Here is a 22,065-nt window from a genome sequence, read left to right on the forward strand (position 1 = left end):
GCAAAATCTCTGAATACCGAAGACAGTGTCAAATTAATTGATTCTTCATTTTCATTAACAGAGTTCATAATGATTGCATTAAAAAAAGAACATATTTTCAGAAGCTGTCTTCAAATGTGAATGTTTAATGGTACAACTGGGGAACCTGGCCAGCCTTCCTTTCACTGGTATCCTACCTGTCTGCTACCTGTGTACAAATTCTCTGCCACTTATGCTCTGGGTTTCACTTCAAAACAAACACTGTAATACACTTTCAAATCACTTTGGTTTGTATACTAAGTACGCTGTAAATTCTGTTCTCTTAAGTGCACTCATGCATGATGACGGGTTGGAAAATGTACTGAGGAGACATTTCAATTTCAGTCTTCCAAAATCATTGTTGTAATAAACAGTGCTGGCTTTTTAAGTGTTAATGTTTTTTTTACTTTTGAAGTAAGACCTGGGTTGTTTTTGACTGGGTTTGATGATTTTGGAAACTACTGAGTATCTTCAGTCTTGCTGATTCCAAGGAGAACTTGTTTTTCAGAGCTGTGAAGGAATAGGATATGGGACTGATCTTCAGAGTTCTTCTGTCTCAAAACAAATGGCCCTCTTGAAGACCACCACCTTTCTTCTCTTTTTATCATATATTGAGAACTTGTTTGTAGTCAGCTCTTCATGAGTATGAGAAGTTAATCTAGAGATCAAATCCAGTCTTCTAGTTTGCTTTTTCCATTGTTGGCATAATTTTCTGGGAATTTGTTAGGCAGTTTGTATTGTCCCTTCTAATCTTTTTAATAAAATTATGAGCACTAAAAGTCGTCTTCTGCTGAATTCTGTGCTTATAGTGATTGCTTTAGTTTGAACCAAACCTGTGTACCACTAGGGGAAAGAAAATGCATTTTAATTCTTGCAATATTTTTTCTTACAGTACTGTTTTTTGCTTTATACATTCATAATGGATTTTTTTTTGCTGGCAGCTTTTGTCAAGAGTGTTAAATGAGATTCGTAATTTTTTAATCTCAGAATATTTGTTGGGCAGCAGATCCCATAGGGAAGTCATGTAAACCTATGAACTCAATAAATGTTTTCTTTTTACGTATTCTGTTGTACAAATATAAGCTGCAGGTCTTTAGCAGTGGAATTAGTTGCTTAGTCCTAATGGAACACAGGCAAAAAGGAATTGAAAGTGACATCACAACTGAATATGACTTTTGTTCCTAGACTGCTCACACTTCTTGCAGGTACCATCTCAACTGGTACACAAAGACACTTCATTTGTCATGCTGCTGTTTTATCTAGTGTCTGGTCAAGATGCATCTAATTACAGAAAAGATTGAGCAGATAGCCTGACACTGTTTTAGTGAAAGTTGTTATACTCTGGTAGCAAAAAGACTGGCAATTTTCATCATCTTATCACTTCGTGCAAAATTATTGGGTTTTTTTTTTTGTTCTAGTTCAATTTAGCACATTATGGCATGGAACAGGAATAGGAGATTTTCTTTCTTGCAAGAAATGGCAAGACAGGAGTTGCCATTTTCAGCTGTGTTCAATTTTATGTTTTTCAGGCATTTCTTGTTTAAGACATCTTCTGGAACTACTCCGCTCTTCAGTAGTTCTTCCCCAGGTTACCCGCTGACCTCAGGAACAGTCTATACTCCACCTCCCAGACTGTTACCTAGAAATACGTTCTCCAGGAATGCATTCAAGCTGAAAAAACCCTCCAAGTATTGTAGCTGGAAATGTGCTGCTTTATCTGCAATTGCTGCTGCAGTCCTGCTTGCCATCCTGCTAGCATATTTTATAGGTAAGTCTGTATTTTCTCTGTCAAATTGCATGACTGTATCAGCAAATGAGACTTGAGTAGATGAAAGGATGGTCCGTCAGTTTTGTAGATTTGTGTTCTTACTGAGCAGTGAAAATTATTATTTTTTATATTTATTAATGAGGAAAAAAGAAAATGTTCAAGTCCTGTTCACTGTCATGAGATTAGTGCAAGCAAGAAATCTATTCAGGGTTGTCAATGTGCAGTTAATTTTATGTGTCAGGTAAAAATCTTTCATGGATGATCCAAACAGAGGGTGACATAATGTTTTTTTCATGTACTACCATATGTTTAAAAACTATTTGGAAAAATTGTGATAGATGGTGAATCCATATAAATAACAGAAGCTAACTTGAATTGACATACCACATTCTACCTTTACATAAAATACACAAAATAATTTTGACTCCTAAGTTTTAGTCTTGTATCTGTTCGTGTACCTAAATCCCTGGTGGTGTTAGTTCTCAGTAGTTCCATTTTGAGTGTTATTATTTTCTGTATTTCATGCATCCTTACTATTTTATACGCAAAAATGTAGAAAGGAAACTGTAAATGTTATGGGTTTTTTCTGTGGTCTTTCAAGACTTTTTAACATGCTCCTGCTATTTTGCCTGTCTTAATTTATATCTGACTTCCTCTCCCTTGGGTAAAAAGAACTCCCTTGTTTTGGAGTTAGTTTCTAAGTGTCTGCACTAAGTGCCTAGCTGCGTATTTTTACCTTTTCCAGTGAATTAACCAATATGGTGATATCACAGAGCTATCACAGAGCTAACCATCTTTCTATATGTCTCCTGTAGAAAACCTCAGAAGAATGAAAGCCTTAGTCTAATATATATATAAAAAAAGATTGGAAAGCAAATGATGTATTGAACTTGACAGTTATCACACAGCAGCTCCCTGTTTGAGTGATTATACTCATGGGAAATTATATACTGCAAGCTGAATATTTTAATCATGTGAATAACTTTGAAGTGATGGATTATGAAATGTATTTTTCCTTGGTATTTAGGTTACTGTAATCTAAAGCAAAGTTGTGCAACATGGTTATTGCTTTATACACTTTTATACACTAAGACAAGAGAGAATGTAAGGCAATGCATTGACTCTTAGTAATTTCTGAATGCTTTATTTCAAGTAATTACATAAGTGGTCCCTTTTGACAGTTTTGAGGTCTTCATTCCTGACTACAGAATCATGAGTGCAATGAATACAAGAAAGCAGATTTTAGGAAGAGGGTGTTGGCCGTATTTCAAGCTGCTCCTATCCCTAAAATTCTGACATCAAAATACATTGGGAGGAGCTACTGCAATATTGCCCTTCCCCCTGCTTGTCTTGTTGGGACTCATCATTTTACTTAAGCCCAAGGTTAACAGTTCTCACTTTCCCACAGCCTCAATTATTAGGACAGATTTGAGATTTTGGTCTGATCTGAACTTTAACCTGGTCATTATGAAATTTTAAGAAACACAATGTTTTTGGAAATAATGACAATATACCTTGTCAGAAGGAAATTGGAGGTTCTATTTCCTTTAAGACACATGTAGATTGATGGGTTAGATCCATTAAAGGCCATTGAAGTTTGGATATTTAGATAGATTCTTCCTTTACGTCAGTCTTCCTTAACGTCAGTTAGTACTGACGTTATCTGAGTTTTCCTAAATTATCTTCTGAAACTTATCCTATTGTCTGGGGAAAATTCTTGTAAGTTTCTGTGGCATTTGGGTTACTGTGAAATGGCACATGGATGTTAAAAATATGCTTGGTTTCGTATGTGTACAGTTTGCTATCTTAGACATATTGTTCTATGCCTAGGTTCCTCCACCCTGAGCAAGTTTCTGCAGAAATGTAGACACACGTGAGATTCACCAGGCTGAAAATAAATCAAGCAGCTTTGGATTTCTTTTCATTAAGGGACTAGACAGAGGCAAAAAAAATTCAGATTGTTTCCATGAAAAAGAACATTTTAAGATGTTTCTGTGGCTGAAGTTACACTGTTTTTAATAGCAGAGAATAGGACAAATTCACTTAAGTTAACTTTTTCCCTATATGGTAGACAGAATGTATTCTGTTTATTTAAAGCTAAGTTTATCACTTCTCCCTATTTCTTCAGTAGCCAGATGTAAATGAATTGCTGAGTATAAATTGGTGTTAGTGCACAATATTGTGGTAAAATCCAGCACTCACGTAAATAAAATTGGTCTGCAATCCTGTTTGAGACATACGTCATTTCACAAAACCCAGGAGTTATTTCTTTTATCAAGGGGTGACGTATGAAGAATGTAGAGCCAGCCATTCAGATTAGGACATCCTGAAGATATTGGACTGGTGGTAAAACCCAGTTACAAGAAAGTAATTTATAAAGTGTCGAAAGAAAAGCATGTACCACACGTACTGTCTTCTTCAGAGTGTTCGCTTCAGAGGTTAAGGTGATAAAAGTGATGAAAGCATTTGTCATGTTAAATTAGTTTTTTCCAACTTCATGCCAAACTTGGTGGGAAAAAAATATTAAAGAATAAAGGAGAAGAGGAAAAAGGGAGTCACCTTCTGTTTTCCACAAAGTAATTGCTGCCAAACATAAATATTACTTTTTTTTAAGCCCCTATGCTCCTCTGATTCCCATCAATCTAACTGTGTATCAAAGAACATGTGACCATCAACATGTCAGTATGTTTAAAATGTGGTATATTTAAAAGTCTGTGAAATTTACTTTTGGGGGGAAAAAAAGAACCCAAACCCAAAAATCCCTGTTATTTCCTGGGAAAATTAAAAGCTACAATAGGTTTAAAGATATTCCACCTAGAAACAGTATATTGAGACACAGACTGATAACTTTGGGAATACTGATTCTGTTTTACCTACTCCTGTTATGTGCAAGAAGGTACAGAAAAAATACAAGGGAAATTATAGAAATTATGAGACTAGTATGCTTGCACTACCTAGTGCATATGTTGCACATGAATATCTTTCAACTCACTCTTCAGTGTTATTTGGCCCTAAAGTCACATAAGGTTTATGATAAAGTTTCAGTTTTCTGCATAAACTTTAAATATAAAATATATTCATTTCTGTGGTATAGACAGAGATGAATTGACAAAGTGTCTGGCAGTTAACTAAGCAAATGGAAATGTGGGGGTTTTTTTATTCCTTAATATAATTTAAAATAAAAGCATGATCATAGAGCAAATATTTTGTTAGACATCTTGCTGTTAGAAAGCATCACAGGTGTTTTAAGGATAAAAAACATGTAGCCGAAGAGTGGTTGATATTTTTTGCTATCCCTCTTCTACCCACAAAAGTATTAGTTTCTGTGCCAGATGGGATTTATCAGGTTTCTGAAAAAATTAGATTTGAAAGTAAAAGTCTCATCTTTGCTCTGATTCAAATAAGAGTACCTACCACCATTTGCATGAAATTGTATTCTTCAGGTGTTTGTATCAAGTTGAATTACAACGTTCTCACAAATGAATCAGGTAGTTGCTAAGGAATGTGCTTGTAAGTGAAGTTCATTAATACTTGTAATTTCTTTCAGTTGTAAGTCCAACTCTACTTTTGACCCTGTTTCCACAGATTTGATTAATCAAAACAGTTTGTTCAAGTGGCTGTTTTATCAGTTGATTTTTCTCTCTCTCCGAGATGTTTTTGACAAATAGCAGCCTACATTTCATTTCTTAACATTGCATTTGGTTTCTTTTACTTGTAAAGTCAGAAAGCCACTGACTTTGTCTTGTCCAGGCTTCACTGAAATGAAATATGCTAGACATTTTGGAAACTAAGACTGATAAAAGGGAAAATGATGCAAAGATGGAACCTCTGAGAGGCAGAGGTCATCTGGCTGCCAATCACTGCTAACAGATTCACTTGAAATCAATGTAAACTGAAGGAGCTCTGCATCTTGCAGGATTAGCTGATGACAGAATGTTCTCTTCTCAAATTTACATTGAAAATAGGTGTCAGATTGGGGGCAGTAATTAAATTGTAGAATATGCCTGTCATATTCTGAATGTCACACATTAAGTAATTCTAACTGACTGGTATCAGTCAATCTGAGAGAGAGGTGTAGTAGCTTGGCAAGCTTGTCTGTTGCTACCTCTGAGAAGAGAGGCTTTGAGCCTTGCAGCAAAAACCATCTGGCCCCATTGCATAAGAACACTATGCACTGGTGTAGGGGATCATGGAGCTTGGCTTCAGGAACTTCAGATGTGACTTTCTAGCCTATCAAGTATCCTGTTTCAGTCGAAAGATGCAAGAAATTGATTAGGTGAAGGAGTCAGTTTTCCCAGAGGCAGAATGCTCCAGCATGCTGTACATGCATGGCACTACAAAGAGTCGGAGGTTTTATATGTGATATTGAGTATGGTTTGCTTGTGCTTTTCTTGAGTGAAAAATAAAAGCTAGAGATTGTTTCCAAGAAAACCTATTGTTTTGTCTAGTTAGGATCTTGGAGATAAGGGAAGTAGCTCCCTTTCAGTGTGAAGAGACAGTCTTGGCAGCCTGTTGGATTCCCTTTGCCTTTGTTGGGAGTTTAATCCAGTAAACCTCAGCACTTGAAATTAGAGTGAAACCAGTGTTTCCATAATTGACTAATGTTATTCAGTGCTTAGTATTTGAAAGTGAAAACCCTTCTGCTTAGCTTTTAAGTTGAAGAAACACTCTGAAAACTTGTCATGAAACAAGAGATGAAGTGGATATTTTTCTTTGTGTGTTATTAGGTTTGGTTTTGGAAGGTCACATTTTTGTTTGGTTTTAAATGCATATTGCACAACATAGCATGAATCTCTGAAAAAGGATTTTCACAGGTGGTGGTAGTCCATCTTAGAAGCTCTTGAAATATATCACTGTAAACTTGAGTCAAGTATTGTAACTACTCAGCTGAATTTAGCGATTCTATCTGATTCTGCACTACTCAAAACATGTAGCGTGGTAGAGGTACAACAAAAATAAGCAATGTGGTGTCGTTTATCCATAAAATTATAATTTATGCAGTGCAGGTTTTGGGGTTTTGGCTTTTTCAACTCAAAGCTGCAGAAATTACTTCCTCAGGTATGCTTCTCTTTTTTCCTTTACCTCAGCTGTGAAGCACATGCTGTGTTTACATGCAGTGTCACAGTCCTAGAATACACAAACAAGAAAACGCCCTGGGTTTCATAATGGCTGTGCAACAGAGCCTGTTTTCACTTTCATCAGTGCAAGTACTGAACGTTATAAATTTTTTTAGTAGTCAAGTATTTAATCCCATATCACAGGTATAAAGTCTTGTCAGGGCAAAGAGATAGCAGAGGTCAGTAGTTGCAAAAGAAGTCTTGCAGCAAGTCAGGAGCAAAAATTACACAAAAGCTTTGAGATGCTGTGATGAGAATTGCTTTATAACCTCACCCAGCATACTAAGATGAGATCATTGTCCAGAGAAAGGTTGAGGATAAGGGATATTGAAGATTAAATTTTGCTAATATAATGCCATGTCAGAGGTACTTATTAAATAAACCTGTGGTCATGCTCTCTGAAAAGTTGATGCTCAAGATCAGTATAAAAAGTCTTGTTTTTCCCTAGGGAGACATTACTATGTTAGCAGCTATTTGTACTGAGATCATGTATGGAGTCATATATACTATTTGCTGCTCTGATTCTCTGCTAACTCGTTGTGTTCTTATGCACTTAGCATGCCTACGATCTTATTCATTTTAGTGTAGACGTACATGTGATCATTTAGGACCGCAGCTCTTGCTCAGTGTAGTAATAGCAGATTGAAAGATGTGACATGGATTTCCTCATGAAATGGCTATGAAAACACAAATAAAAAATACTTAAGTATACTATAGAGATAAGCAAATATTCAGGGAACTTGCTGGAAAATGAAATAGAAGAATAGGGATTACATTCAAGTAGTGAAAATAAGACAGGTTAAGCTACAGAAAATACGGAGGGGAAAAAAGTGGAACATTGAGAACAGAAAAGACAGCGCTATGAAACACAGGAAAAACTCACCATATAGTGTGGTGAAACTACCTCCTTTCAGTAATTTAAAAACTTGTTTAAGAAACAGTTAAGAAACTTGTTTAAGAAACAGCGTTTTCCATGACAACCTGTCTGATTCCTAGGCAAATGTTGCAGTCCAGATTTAGATTTACAAGGTTATAGGACAATCCAGATTGGAAAGCATCTCAAGGTTTCTAGTCCAGTCTTCTGCTCATACCTGCTTCATCTCCAAAGTCCATCCTAGTCTTTGAAGGACTCAAAGGAAAAAGACTGGGCAAGCTGTTCCACTCCTTGACTGTCCTCATGTGGAAATAAGTATTTCCTTATGTCCAGGTTTTGCCCTTTTTCAGTGCACAGACTTTGTTTTGTGCTCTTATGGTATACCAATGTGAAGAGCCTATCTTCTTGATAACTTCTAAGTACTGGGAGGCTGCTTTTAAGCCCCCACAGGTATCTCTTCCCCAGGGCAAACACACACAGCTCCCTCAGCCCCTTCTCCCAGGGCAAGTGCTCAAGCTCCCAGCCACCCTGGTGGCCTGCTCTGTTTTACTGATGTCATCGTTTTATTGGGAACCCCAAAACTGGGTGAAGCTATCCTAGAAGCATATTAATGACTTCAGAGTGGTTGGGCATAATCATCTCCCTGGGTCTCCTGGGTGTGTTTCTGTTCCTACAGCTGCTGCCTTTGTTGCCAGGGTGTGTAGCTGGCTCATGTTGGGCTCTCTGCCCACTGGGACTCCAGGGTCTTTCCCACAGAGTTGCTCCCTGGCCAGTCAGTCAGTCCCCAGTTAGTCCCCCACTGAGAGGAGTTATTACCACTGCTAATGGTTTGAGGCATTTTTTGCCTGAAAAATGATGACTGCTAAACTCTTAAGACATGTAATCCTTTCACTGAGTATGAGTGAATGTTTGTTTTCCACAAAAGGATTTGACCATGATTAGTGTGAGAGAGGCAATGACTTTGTTATTTATTAGAATAAGGGCTGTAGCAAGGAGAGCCTCCTTTTTTGGCTAATACATGTATACTTCCTTAATATTAAGTGAATCGTGAATACTTCATTTCTCATAATTGTTTCTGACAGCAGAAGTTTGAATTACAATGACAAAATGAAGAATGTAGTTAGTTAAAAAAAGTCATGTTTAGGCTTGTATGTTGAGCAGATTTGGTAATGGAGAGTATCACTGCTTCTGAGCCCCACTGTGATTATTAGATATGATTAATGTCTTTATCTTGGCTATTACTAAATAATGACCAGAAAAGACAAGCATTTATATTAATATAATTCCTGAATGCAAAAGGGATTTCATTCTCTTATATTGATTTTATAGGACCTTACCTAAAACTAAATATGCTCTGGGTTTAGTTTGTTTTCTTCTCTGGGATGTCCAGATTTACATCATGTTTTTTAGCAGGCAATATACATAATTTGTAACAGTGCTATGCTTAATTTTAAAGCTCTTTTTAATTTGCTGGTTGGCTGATTAGTTGATTACTTCCAACATTCTTCTGAATTGATACTTTCTGAGGAAAGTCAGAGAACAGATGTTTGCACATACTAGTGCCAGTGTGACAGAAAAGTTTCCCCATTTGCTGGTTGCAAAGGGGTGCTCTGTTTCTGTGGCACCTTTTTTGCCTTGCAGAAAGTGACTTAGATTAGACACCACTCCTTGAAAGGTCAGTCAGTCTGCTGCATACATCCTGCCTGTACCTGCATGTTAACACTTGTTTTGTTTAAATCTTTGTGTACTATACAATTTTTGTAGTGATGCTTTTGGTTTCTGGGGTTTTTTTGTTGTTGTTGTTGTTTATGTTGGGTTTTTTTGTTTTTTTTTTATTTGCATCTTCTGCTTCCAGTTTAATAATTCTTTCTGCAAGAGTCTTCTTGCTGCCTGTGAGCTGCAGATGACTGCATATAAGTAATGCAGTAATGAGATGCTGAAGGCAGGAGATGATCAGCAGGTCCTGTCCATGGCTACTTCAGCAAGTAGGGCATGAACTGCTCATTCTGGGTATCCTAATTATGGCCTCATAAGCCAACTGTAGCCCATTTGTACCACAGGCAAGTGCAAAGCCAAACTGCTACTATCAAATTAAACAGTTTCACAGCAGGCACAGTAACTGTTACCAGAGAAAGGCAATGCACCTTCATAGTCACATTTATCTCACAGTAGTGGGTTATTATGCCTATATCATGTAAGGTCTTTTCTGAGCAAAGAACGGTGCATATAAGAATGTGATGCAGAGTTGGGACCTAAAAATAGGCAATCATTTTTAAATTGGCCACAAGGCAGCAGAGAGCACAAAAAGAATAGACATGCAATTTAGGCATGTAAGATTTATTGAACCAAAATGTTTATTATACCTGTTGTTTCTTGCTTCATGCATAACACCTTCTACATTCTGAGACTCCATTAATCATTGAAATGCAAAACCCCAACCCCACAAGAAAAGGGAAGAGCTCATAATGGACCCTGCTCATTAAGAAAAATTTTGGGATCTGTTTAGCCTTATTCTTGTATGGGGAGGTTTTAGGTTTGATGCCTTTATGTCATTTTAACTTTTAAAATAATGTTATTGTCTTTCTATTTATTTTGAACCTTAAAAACACCAATTTTTTAAAATGTAGGTCAGGGATTTGGGGCTTGGTTCATCAAGAGTATTAGGGTCTTTTTCACAAGAAGATTTTTTCTGCATCCCTGGAGGCTTCCTGAAAATCCTAAAATAAATAATACAAAAATTGTTATTTTGAAACATAATTTCTAGCACAAACCAGACCTGGCTGTCTAGATGAAGAATAAGCTTCAATAAATGGGAGACAGATGCAAGCCTCTTCAGTATGAAGAGTAGCAAGGGTGCAGAAATAGAAATAGGTTTTCCATTACATGAGGGATTATGCTTGGGCCCAAATGCCAAATATTCTGTGGACCGCAGCTGCACTTTCTGTCTGCTGTTGTATTAGCTGGTAATAGTAAAACTATGATGTGATGGTAGAGACAGCTATTTCTTCTCAGAAATACAGAAAAGTTGCTTTCCTTTCCTTTTCTTGGATTGTGATATTGTACTCCATGGCGTATCTTAAACTGGTATCCTTTTGCAGCAAATAGACTACAAATTAGAATATTCATTCTCCTTGAGCACCAGCTGAGGATGCACCTACAGCTGCAGATGTGTGCCTCCTTAGCCAGTGTTTCCTTCTGTTGTTCTGACACTCCTTATTCAATTCACAGGCTCATTATTTAGTTTCACAACCTGGGTCGTTGCAATTGTCCATGCAGCCAGGGGCAAGTGCCACCAATTAGGCCTGTGGCTAAGGAAGTGTGTTACTATTACTGAAAACAGTGAATTTAGAGACATTCAAGAAAAGAGCATGATGCATCTTGCTGCTTGATTGGTTTTCTGTCATTTGATCTCCACTGCCCACTCGTGTAGGCATGCTATTAGAGAGAGTGCAAATAATACTGGTTTTCAGGATGTAGGTTAGTGAAGGGTTTCATTCAATCTCATCTTAAAATATTTGTAAATGGAAAGTACTAAGGTTGAAAAGCTGTGATTTTTATATTATCTTTTAGATTTTGCGTAGGCAGAATGAGCTATGTCTTTTGCTTTCGGGATATATAAAGGTTTAGCAGCATTTAATACACATGGTTCTATTCATCCTCAGATTATTTTTTTCTTTTCATAAATCTCTGCTTGTTCTTTCTATAAACATCACTGTGGAAATGGTTTGCTGAACTCTGTTTCACTGTGCTGTGAAGTATTGTTTTAATATGCTGTTTGACTTTGTTAAGTGAGCATTCATAAATCACTCATATATTCTGCCATATTTACCAGTAGAAAACTGTAACAGCTAGAACAGAAAAAGGTGTTTAAACACAGTGCAATTGTCTTAACATTGATTTGAAACTCCTGGAACACTAGATACATGGCAGATAAATTGAAAGAGTGACAATTTGTTTTGACTGTGCTTCCCATGAATTTAGGAACAAATATTTAATATGGGATTCCCCATTCTGGAAATCCTGGTTGCCAGTTTTAAAGCTATCTGCATTCCAACCTGCATTTCAATCTGAGACTGAAGACTTTGTAGTAGCTACTTTGATCAGAGGAGTATTTTGCTGATGATTTTGTTCTCTGTGCAGCACAGTTGAGGGGTCAGTAGGCAGGTGCAGCCTGATAGAGTAGTCTGTGCACTCCCTGGGCTCATTCTAGGACTATTTAAATAGCTCCAGAGACAGGGGAAAAGAGTGAACTGCAGGCTGTGGGTAGTGCCACAAATCCTCCCCTGCCAAGCATTAGCAGGTTCATGGCCTGGACCCTGGAACTGTCAGTTCTCAAGGTGGATGCCTTTGCCCTGTGTCTGTTACCAGTATGCACTGAGTCATTTCGCAGAAAAGAGGCAATATGTGGCTTTGGGCCACATAAAATTCATCCTATTTTTTACCTTTTGACTGTGGAGCCTTATCCTTAGCACAGATCTTGGCTTTCCTGACTAGAAAGGTGTAAACAACAGCTCAGGGGCCAAAACTTAGGAACTGTTGTTGTCTTTAACATGTAGAAAAAACTCAGCGCTCAGCACCCTCTAATATTCCACAGCAGATTTTGTTTTAAATGCTGTCCATTAGTAGCTTCTGCTGCGTGCTACAGCTTGTACACTCTTGACAATCACAGACCATTTTGCAAAAGAGGTATTGGTTGCACCTATTTCATACCTTGCTTTTTCTTTAGTATAGTCGTGACTCTGGAATTGCATATAATTTTTTACAGTTGTTCAAAGCAGTGAAGTAGTTTAAGTTCAGTACTCAGGGATTTGCCACATGAGTAAATTACTGAACAGAGCAAATCACCAGTAAACTTCTGTGTGGATACTTTTAGTTGAAATTTGCAAGTTTTCTTACTCAGTTTTACTATGTGGCCCCAAATGTTTTTGTTTTCAGAGGCAAAAGACTTCTATGTCTTGGAAGACAAAGGTTAGGCAGGCAGGTAGTTGTAGATGAAGGTGAAGGAGTAAAATTATAATGAAGACAACAGTGAATCTTTGTGTCCCTTGGGAAATCATGTACCTTCTTGGCTCAAAGAAAATGCAAAATCCTAGATGCTTTCTCCTCACTTTAGTTAGGGAGTGTCTTTACGGCTGTGAGACTGCTTCTTACCCTCTTTGGTTGGAATATCTATGGTTAACTATGATTTCCATTAACTGTATGGGCACTATGCAGTATCTGGTCAGCCTTCAGGAAGTAATGGTGCTTGTCAGTGTCAGCTGTGGGCTGGGGGAGGCCTTTGAAATCCATGTGTTCCACTGTTGTGAAAATATCCCTTCTGTCAGCTCAGGAAATGGAAATCCTGCAGTCATTATCCCTGGTTTTCAGTAATACAGTTGCCTTGCATGCTGTTTACAAATTGACACATTATTGCTTAGTATAAAATGCCATTTCAGTTGGAACTTTCTGAGTAGTCTGTTAAGATAAAGATAGTATTACTCTATGATAGCTTTACCTTTTAAAGCTAATCCTGAATATATACAGTTTTCCCTAAAGCCTCTTCTTGGAAGTCAAAGGTCTGAATTGAAATGGCAAGCTTATAATAGAGGTTAGGCTGCAGATTATGAAAAGGCTAAATATGCAATAGATGGAATTGTCTTATACATGTCTCTAGTTTGCTTTTTGTTTGTGTTAATGTGTGTACATAGCTACAAACTGAACTGATTTCTCACTGTATATTTTAGTGATGTCCTAGTGATGTGTTTTATGTGTTACTAGAATCAATTAAGTCTTACGTAGATTTTCTCTGTACGAAAAGTAACTAATAGTGCTAGAAATTAACAGAAATTAAGAAAATAATTCCCCTATATTTTCATTCACTTATGTATTTGTCAGAATTTTACTTCACCTACACCCGTTCATAAAAATAGTCCATGTGTGCCTTTTGTGAAGGAAATGCACTTGTAAGTATGAAGCAAGGAATGAGAACTAATAAACTTGTGTAGGTTTTTCTGCAGCAGAGGTGAAATTCATAGTATCAAAGAGTGTGCTGTGTTTTGGAGTAATCTAGTACATACTGGCTGCCAGTAGTTACTGATAAGGAATTATGAATTGTTCTCTTTTATGAAAAATGTGACAGACCCATTGTTGCTACAGGGTGTTTCAGTGCAATCTTTTACCTAAGTTTCTGTATAACATACATAAAGTTCACTGAACACTAAATCTAGACTCTCCCAACAGATTGACAGATCAGCTGGGTCTCCAGAAAACTGCTGTTCTCTGTGTACATTTCTGGGAACTACAGTACTAGAGAAAGTCTTCAGGGCTTTAGGACAAAAGCATTTTGTCCCAGTTATAAACTAAATGCAAATCCCTCTAGCTCTCATTTTGGCAGTATGGATTTAAAAGCAGATCACCATTGGGCAAAACTCAAGCTGCAAGTTTTCTTAGGTACTTCTTAAGACTTTAAACCAAAGCTTATCTGTTTCACTGGCTGAAGGTTAGATGCAAGCTTCTGTGACCACAGGGTGAGATGAGAGATGAAGATGCAATGCAGACGTTTCACTTCCTCCTCTTTCAATGTAATATCAGATAGCTTTGACCATCTATTTCTTCCCTGACCTTGGCAGAGTTGTAGCCACTACTTCACAATGTCTCTGTCACCACTTACCAGCTGTATGAGCTTACAAGACAGAAATAGGTTGGGATGCCATGCAAGGAGAACATGTAGAACGAGTGTCCTAGTGAAGGACTAGCAGATTGGGCTGAATTCTGCTATCCTTCTACAAAATCTAGCCAGCAAATTGATAACAGAATTCTTTAACTTAAACTGAAATAAAATCCCAGGTCTACAGAAGGATTTCCATGCACCACCTGATAGCCCTTGCCTCTGTGGGTAAAGTGAGGACTGATAGATTCTTTTGATCATAAACCTTTTTTTTTTACTTCCTTCTTACACAGTTTGTATTGCCTTATGGACATTTTCATTCTCAATTGCATGGACATCTTATCACATATCACTGATGTCTTTCAAAAATGTTGTTTTACTTATGCACTTGGATTCTATTGAGCAGAAGCACATACTCTGTGGCGCGCTTGTAATTACAAAAATGAACAAAAGTTCATGTAGAAGCCATTGTTCTAGATTTTATTTTCCATAAGAAAAAGTGAGTATCACATTTAGGAGGAACAAATTTTTTTATAAGTTTTATTTATTTGTGAAGCAGTAGCTGCTGTGATTGAAATTAAACGTGGGATCATGCTGCTTCTGATTAATTCTAGTACAGAAAAGCCAAAAAAACAGCTTGATTTTTCTATAAATAGGCTGAATTAGCTTCTGGTAAATAATGATAGTTGGAGGAATGAAAAAGAGACAAAAGTTATATTTCCTGCTCAATGAGTTTACTTATTGTTTTTCAAAAAATAATGCTTGAAGTTAAGACTAGGATTTATTGTTTTGTAGAACGGAGATGAATAATAGTTAATGGTAATTTAGTTTATAAGCACTTCACTGGGGGGAAAGTTAATGTTGTTATTCCTACATTCTGGATTACTACACTGAGTTTCAATAACGTATATATTTGAAATAACTGTAAAAAACTGAACCTGAGTATGCTGGGTTTGACTCTGCTTTGGGTAGTGTCAGGCTCTATATTCTGTCATGTAATAACGAGAGCTAATGAAGAGTGTTGGGTTTCAAAACAAAAAGAAAGCATAGCACAAAGTGGTTAAGTTTCATTCCTATTCATGCCTATTTTCAGGTAGTTCAGGGCCAGAATGTGTGTGAAAGTATCTGTTGATAATGAATTGACTTCTTCACCAAGTACTGGAATGCTAACACAAGATTCACTGCACACACTTATCAGAGAATCTTAGTTGTTCATTTCACGTTTGGAGCCGTGTTTTATCATTATTTTCCATTACAGTAGGCAAAATAATTTTTTAACCAACATCTCAACACCTTTAATTGTGAATAACTGATATTATTTAGTTATTTTAATGAACCATATTGGTGTGCTACTGAAGGTGTGTTCTTATTTTCTACTTAATGTGAAGGCCAGCAGAGGTTTTTGGATCTGTTTGTCACAGTGGTTTTCTCACTGTCCTGCTCCACCTAATCACTTGTTCTCTAGAGTTTGATTTCCCCAGGTAGCTCCATGCAGGAAGGGTGCTGTAGCTTTGAATGCTACCAAAGCAATTAAAGTCTTCATCTGGGCTTCTAGGATGCAGGACTTGCTTTCTCAGCACAATCTTATCCGTTTTTATTTCAGGACCCAAAATTATTGCCCCTGTGGGACAAAATACTGCTTTTCAGGCTGTTTGTTGGGGAAGCACTGCTTCTTGGGGAAGTGCAGCTATTTCTGTATTTTTTTTTCCTCCTGCAAGGTGAGCAGAAGGAAAATGGAAATCAGCCCAGCCCAGCTCTAAGGAGGGGAGGCTCTGCTGAGGGGACCAAACCCTGTGATATTAAGTGAACCTGATGGTTGTTGCCAGAATAATGGTCTGAGGCCCTTTTGTCCGCATTCAGTGCTAAGTCCCTTCTTGTCATTATTTTAGATAAAGTATTATGCTTTTCCAGAATAAACAATGATAAAGGAGCAATTTCTTCAGAGCAGAAGAGAAGCTGGAGCACTGGGGGAATCTTTCTGTATTTCTCCTGTTCTGAGACTAAATGGCAAATATCAGGTTCTGAGGCTATCAGTCTATAGTCTTTTATTAGCAGGATATTAACCTTAAAAAATAAAATTACTTGAAGCATAATCTGATTTGGTAGAAGCTGTAACCATATTAATTAAATATTTTACATTAGCGCTCTGTTTTGAAGGTCAGAAGATAGGTTATATTCTATTTCCCATACAGCTTGATGGAAAGAAGTTTAGATAACAAGGAAAAAGAGCAGTGTGTTATTTCTGCTTTCTGGTTGATTTTCTTTTGGAAGGAGCAGATCCCAGCCTCTTAGTGAAGCTTGCAAAATGACTCTGCTTGCACAGAAATCTGCTCACCTCAGGTTTGCTCATCCATCTTCTAATGCAGATACTACACACTCCTTCTTTTAAAGCTGTTACATGTAGAAGACATTCCTTTTTGTTTATGTTCCTGTTACAGTTGATAACGTGTTTTCTCATTTGAAAATCTCCAGGAATCTTGATTCTGATTCCAAGGAAAGTAATTAGTATGTTGCTACTGAAAAAAAAATTCTAAGGCCTTGCAAAGGAAAGATAAAATATAAGGAAATATGAATGTTAGCAATACCGATTTGTTTTCATGTTGACAAGTCTGCCAACATACCCAAATTGCTCTGAAAAGTGTTAGTTGTTTTGTGAAGTTTTGTTTTGATCTGGACAGTAAGATCATTATTGCAACCAAATAATGATACAGATTAATTAGGGTAGAAGTTGCAAAACTGTTTTAAGTCACATGTTTCTAAGGTACAGATTAATAAAACCAGTTCTGCTTTTCATGGTCATTCCAGTTTGACTGTAGAATTTTGTTCACCTTTTGGATAATTTTTAATCTTCAATTTCTTGGTGGAATTAGTATAGAAAAAGGATTTTCTTCTCAATGCATATGAATTTAAACACAGCTGGGTACATCTTATTTTCCTGCTTTGAAGATTGCTCTTTAAGTGCTTGTATTCTGGTGCAACAGCAATGGTATGCTTTGTGCTACTCAAAAATTGAGTAACTTCAATCTACAGCATTTGCATGCCATTTACGTGAGTATTTCTGTCAGTAGGTTGCATGTGCAAAGACAGTCACAGTTCTTCTTCCCGTCTTTTCCTCATCTGCTCCCCAGGTTCCATATATTTTGTCAGTTATCACCACAGCAGGTGTCTTGCTTCAGATGGAAGCCCAAAAATATGTGAATGAAATAGCATATAATTTAGTGATTGATTTACAAAGCAGACTCTGAAGAGGAAAATGCTGCTCCCTCTGGTATCAGCAGGCAACCACTAAATCATCAGCCTACACCAATGCACCATGCAGCCATCCACAAGGGACTGTTGAGGTAAACAAAGCTAAGCAGCATGCCACGGCTCTAAGGTGCCAGAGAAGGGTGGTGGAAGTGGAGGCTGTTTCTGTGCTGGGCAGGTGTTGCAGTTTGCTTCCCTGTCACAGCTTCCCTTACTTTGTAGTGCTTCTGTTAAGGAGGAAAACCAGCAATGTTGTGCTCTTCTTTTTGACTCAGGCTCCAGGATGCCAGTGCCTAGGTACACCAGACTAATGTTGCTGTGGCTGCTTGAGAAGTGCTCAAGTTTTTAGGTGTAACATTTGACAATTTTTCACAAATCCAGTGTGAGAATATGTAACATAGGATGTTGCTCAATTGATTTCTTAAGGGTCTTAAGGATCAATATTGGTATTTACTGAATCACTCCTTCCCACATGTATCAAATGTGGGCTGTCTGTGAGGTATCAGGGGCCATGTTTCTCCTGAGGATAACTGCCCCAGGCAGGGCTCAGCTGTGTGCAGGGAGCTCCCTTGCAGCTCTGGGCAGGCATGGGGCAGGGCCTGGGCTGTGTGCAGGCCTCCAGCAAGACATCATGAGGTGAGTGAGGGACTAGGGACATTGGTGATGTCAGCCTGGTGCTGATGGAGAAAGCAAGTTGTTTCTTAGCTCACGAAACATTTATTTTCCTCACAAGTGATAAGGCACCCCAGAGGCTCAAGCAGGGCCTGCTGGGTGAAAACCCAGGCCTTTCTGAGCTGTTTTTGTTTTCACAAACTGAGATCAGGTTTAGAAGCTTTCAACTCTAAATCATGCATAAGCAGATGAGATGATGAAAAGGTTCTGAGGGAACAATCTTGAGTGAACATACAGGGTTCAACCCCAGATTTTTTACTCTGGTCTAATGATCAGTTAGACTCAGTCCAGTAGACATTGCATTCTCCCTGATTTCACAAAGCTGTCAGTGGCTGTACCCTTCTTGTGCAAAGCATAAAATTGCTTCTTGGATCTTACAAGGGAATACTGCCAGTTACTTTAAAGTAAACCAGTTTTCCTTGCAAATACTAAGGATTTTTTTGCATCTGTCTAAAGACATGACTAAAACTGTTGCGGCCCAGCCTCTGCTGTTTTCATATAGTTCTCTTGCATTTCTCCATAAGGAATTAAGTTGCATTTCTGTGTTGCACATGCAGCTGTTGAACCTCTGTTGCATGGCACTTTTTGTGTCTCTCTAGTGATGGGTTCATGTTAAAGTATAAATTATATGTGGTATTTCATTGGCCACAGTTGGTTGCAGAGCATAAAACTGGTGCTGTGAAGGATGGCAGATGAATTCACATAGGGCATGTCTTATCCTCCAGCTCACTTTGAGGGATATTACTCAAATCAGTGGAAACCATAAAACATGGAACAAGTGGCTAAGGAACACTTAAGCTATTTAAGGATACTTTTATTTTGATCTCTCCTACACATAAATCCTAAAATTCTTGCCATTGAATTTACATGGTAGGTGTAGTGAATACTTCAGAAAATAATACCACTAATTAAGAGATACCTTGAGGACTGGGTGCAGATACAGGTAGAACATGCATTATGGACCCATTCTGAAAATTTTTTGTCACAAGTGTAGCCATCAATGCTGGCACAGCTATTCTCAAAAGGAAAGTCTGCATTTGTAAGTAAGATTTTGTAGGTTTGATTCCACTGTTTGCAATATTTTAATGGATGCAAAGTTGCTAAAATACAAGTTAAAAGATAAACCAAAGTTTTCGTTTAATGACTTAGATTATCTAGAACACCAGAATCACTTTAATGGGGCAAAACGTGTGTAGCTTCTGCTGAGGACCCTGTATTTGGCAAAGTCAGAAGGTGACTTTCTGCAATTCTCTAGGAGTACCTGGCTTGCCAGTACCCTGGAACAGTAGCCCTTTTCTGCCACAGCTTTGGGAATAATCTTTGCATTGTGGCTTTTTGCATGTGGTGACTGGTTTATGTCACAAGGATGAGATGGCTGCATTGTGCATGCTGCATCCCTTCAAGCACTGAAACAGTTCCTAGAAGGGCAAAGATGGCTGCACTTGGTGGATGTAACTCCCAGACTCACACCACTGTACTTTATTGCATATGGAAATAATAAATAATGTACTTCTTTCTGACAGCTCCCTCTGCTCGATCCTCTCTCCTCCCTCCCCAAAGGGAGGCTGCAGGCTCAGATTTTTTCCTTGATTCCAATTTTTAAACTTCATCAAAATTTTCTGAATAAGAGAGGAGGGAAGAGAATAAGAGAATTATTACATACCTCTGAAGATGAAAATCTTGTCTTGATTTTTCACCTTTAAGCCACTGTTCCTTTCTTTTTGAGTATAAATGCTTTCCCAGAAGCATAAGTGACAAAAGCAGTTGTCTGCATGGATGTCCCCCTTGTAAGTAAGTCTTTGGTTTTATCCCAGTGGTGCTTACGCACATTTGCATCATGTACTGAGTATAGTATAAAGCACTTTGGAGAGTGAATGTTCATTGTAGATTTGAAGTACAGTCACAAGTTGATTGGAATATATGTTGTTCTTTTCAGCAAGTTCTTTATAGTTTATTCTTTAGGGATCTTTTAAAAGGCATAAGTCATTGACAGGATTGCTATTAAAAGTAAGCTGTCTGACTCTATCTGACAGTACCCTTCCCCAGATTGCCCTTTTCTGCCTCCAGCTCCCTTGCCAAGCTGTATCTTTCTGTTAGTGTACTCAGGTAGGATGACAGAAGGGGAGAAAAAGATAAAAATAACCTCTCTCTTTAAGAATACTGTTGCCTAAATAAGGTTGTAACTTCTATAAATCATATGGGTGCTCTTAAAACCTACAGAAAAGAGAAGTAGGTACTAGTGATCTGTGACACCTTTACTCTGACAGGGCTGTGTATATAGAAACAGGGCAATGAAGCAATAGAAACCAATAAGCAGCACCCTGACTCCCCGTTCAGCGTAAAGTGCCTGGCTCTGTCCTGGGACCAAAACCACCTCGTCACAGTTCTTATAAAGCTCTCAAGCCGAGCTGACACACTCTGCTTCCTGTGGCTGAGACTCTGCCTCCTGGTTGTATAGACAGCCAGGCATGTAGCCCAGGAAGTTTAAGTTTGTACCTGTCAGGCATATTCTAAGTGGTACATGAGTATGGACAACTGCCCCTGCTTGCTGGAGGAATTGGATGGCATTATGAGTGGGCAAACATTAGTGGTTTCCTAGCTGGCAGATCAGGGTTATGTTGGCATTGCAGACTCTGTGTGAGACTCAGCTCAGTGTAACTAAATATGTCCATCATATATGCCACATAGGGCATCAAGATAACTTTTTTTTTCTTTATTATTGTCATTCAGCCTTTTCTGGTTATTTACAGATTTACAGTTCTCTACCTGAGAAAGTACTGTGTGAAGGGAAGGGTGTTTTAATCATGCCTTTGAGTTTTCTTCTTTACAACAACCCATATTTTAATAACCTCATTGGAGTTTCATGAACCTGAAAGAGGTCTCAACATGCTAGATGTTGGTTTCAGGATTTCTTAATACAGCCTTTTGTTAAGAGCTCATGTTCTTCACAATCTGCTCTATATCCCCACTCATACAGATATTCTGAAATAGTTGAAACTCAATGATTCCTTTTTAACTTGGAAAAATATAGAGGAATTAAAAAAAAATGTAAAATGGAACTTCTCATTATTACCAGTGCTATTGTGAGAACTGAGCTGAAAGCCATACAATTCTCTCCATGCCAAGATGGGGAATAACCAAGTTTGTTTAGCAGGCTTTTCATGAGTGTCAGTCCTTACATGGAAAGCTCCTATTGTCACCTGTTTCTAAATGCTTCAAATTTAGGAAGCCTGCTGCAGATGGTATCAGTACTTTTACTGATCTGAGGCCTTAGGCAAATTCATTTGAATTGCTTTGAAACTGCATATTCAAAATTCAATAAAATAAGAAGGTCTGATGGTGCAGCTGCAGCGTATCCCTTCCAGCTGGGTAAGCTGAGATGTTTCAAGGCTCTGGACTAGCAAAGCCTGAGTGTGATACACAGATTATACAGAGAGCTGCCAGGGAACAGGTTTTGGCAGGCTGGGTGTAGCGGTACCCCCTGCCAGCAGACTTGGGAATAACAGTGGCTTTCATGCTATGTGGCATCTTTTGGTAGCTCTCCTAGACAGAAATTTTTTGGCACAATAGTGGCGCAGTCCAGTGGGGGGGGATTGCCTCAAGGGTAAAGGGATGGAATGTGGGAAAAACAATAAAATGAAAATGCTCCAGTTGTTTTGAAAGTGATTGGCCTATCCTGAATGCCTTGGTATGGATCCAAAATGATCCACTCTGTGGGCGGGTT

The 22,065-nt window shown here is 38.1% G+C and overlaps 1 protein-coding gene across 4 annotated transcripts in view; it reads left to right on the plus strand.

Annotated features, from left to right (window-relative positions):
- TENM2 (teneurin transmembrane protein 2) overlaps nucleotides 1-22,065 on the plus strand; it is a 426,310-nt gene that overhangs the window by 274,512 nt on the left and 129,733 nt on the right. For all 4 annotated transcript variants that reach the window (XM_030458892.1, XM_030458896.1, XM_030458893.1 and 1 more), the window contains one exon: nucleotides 1,548-1,786. In XM_030458892.1, the coding sequence (XP_030314752.1) occupies nucleotides 1,548-1,786 (239 nt within the window). The remainder of the gene's footprint in view (nucleotides 1-1,547; nucleotides 1,787-22,065) is intronic.

This window comes from Calypte anna, chromosome 13 (genome assembly GCF_003957555.1).
Source record: "Calypte anna isolate BGI_N300 chromosome 13, bCalAnn1_v1.p, whole genome shotgun sequence".
Classification (NCBI taxonomy): Eukaryota; Metazoa; Chordata; class Aves; order Apodiformes; family Trochilidae; genus Calypte; species Calypte anna.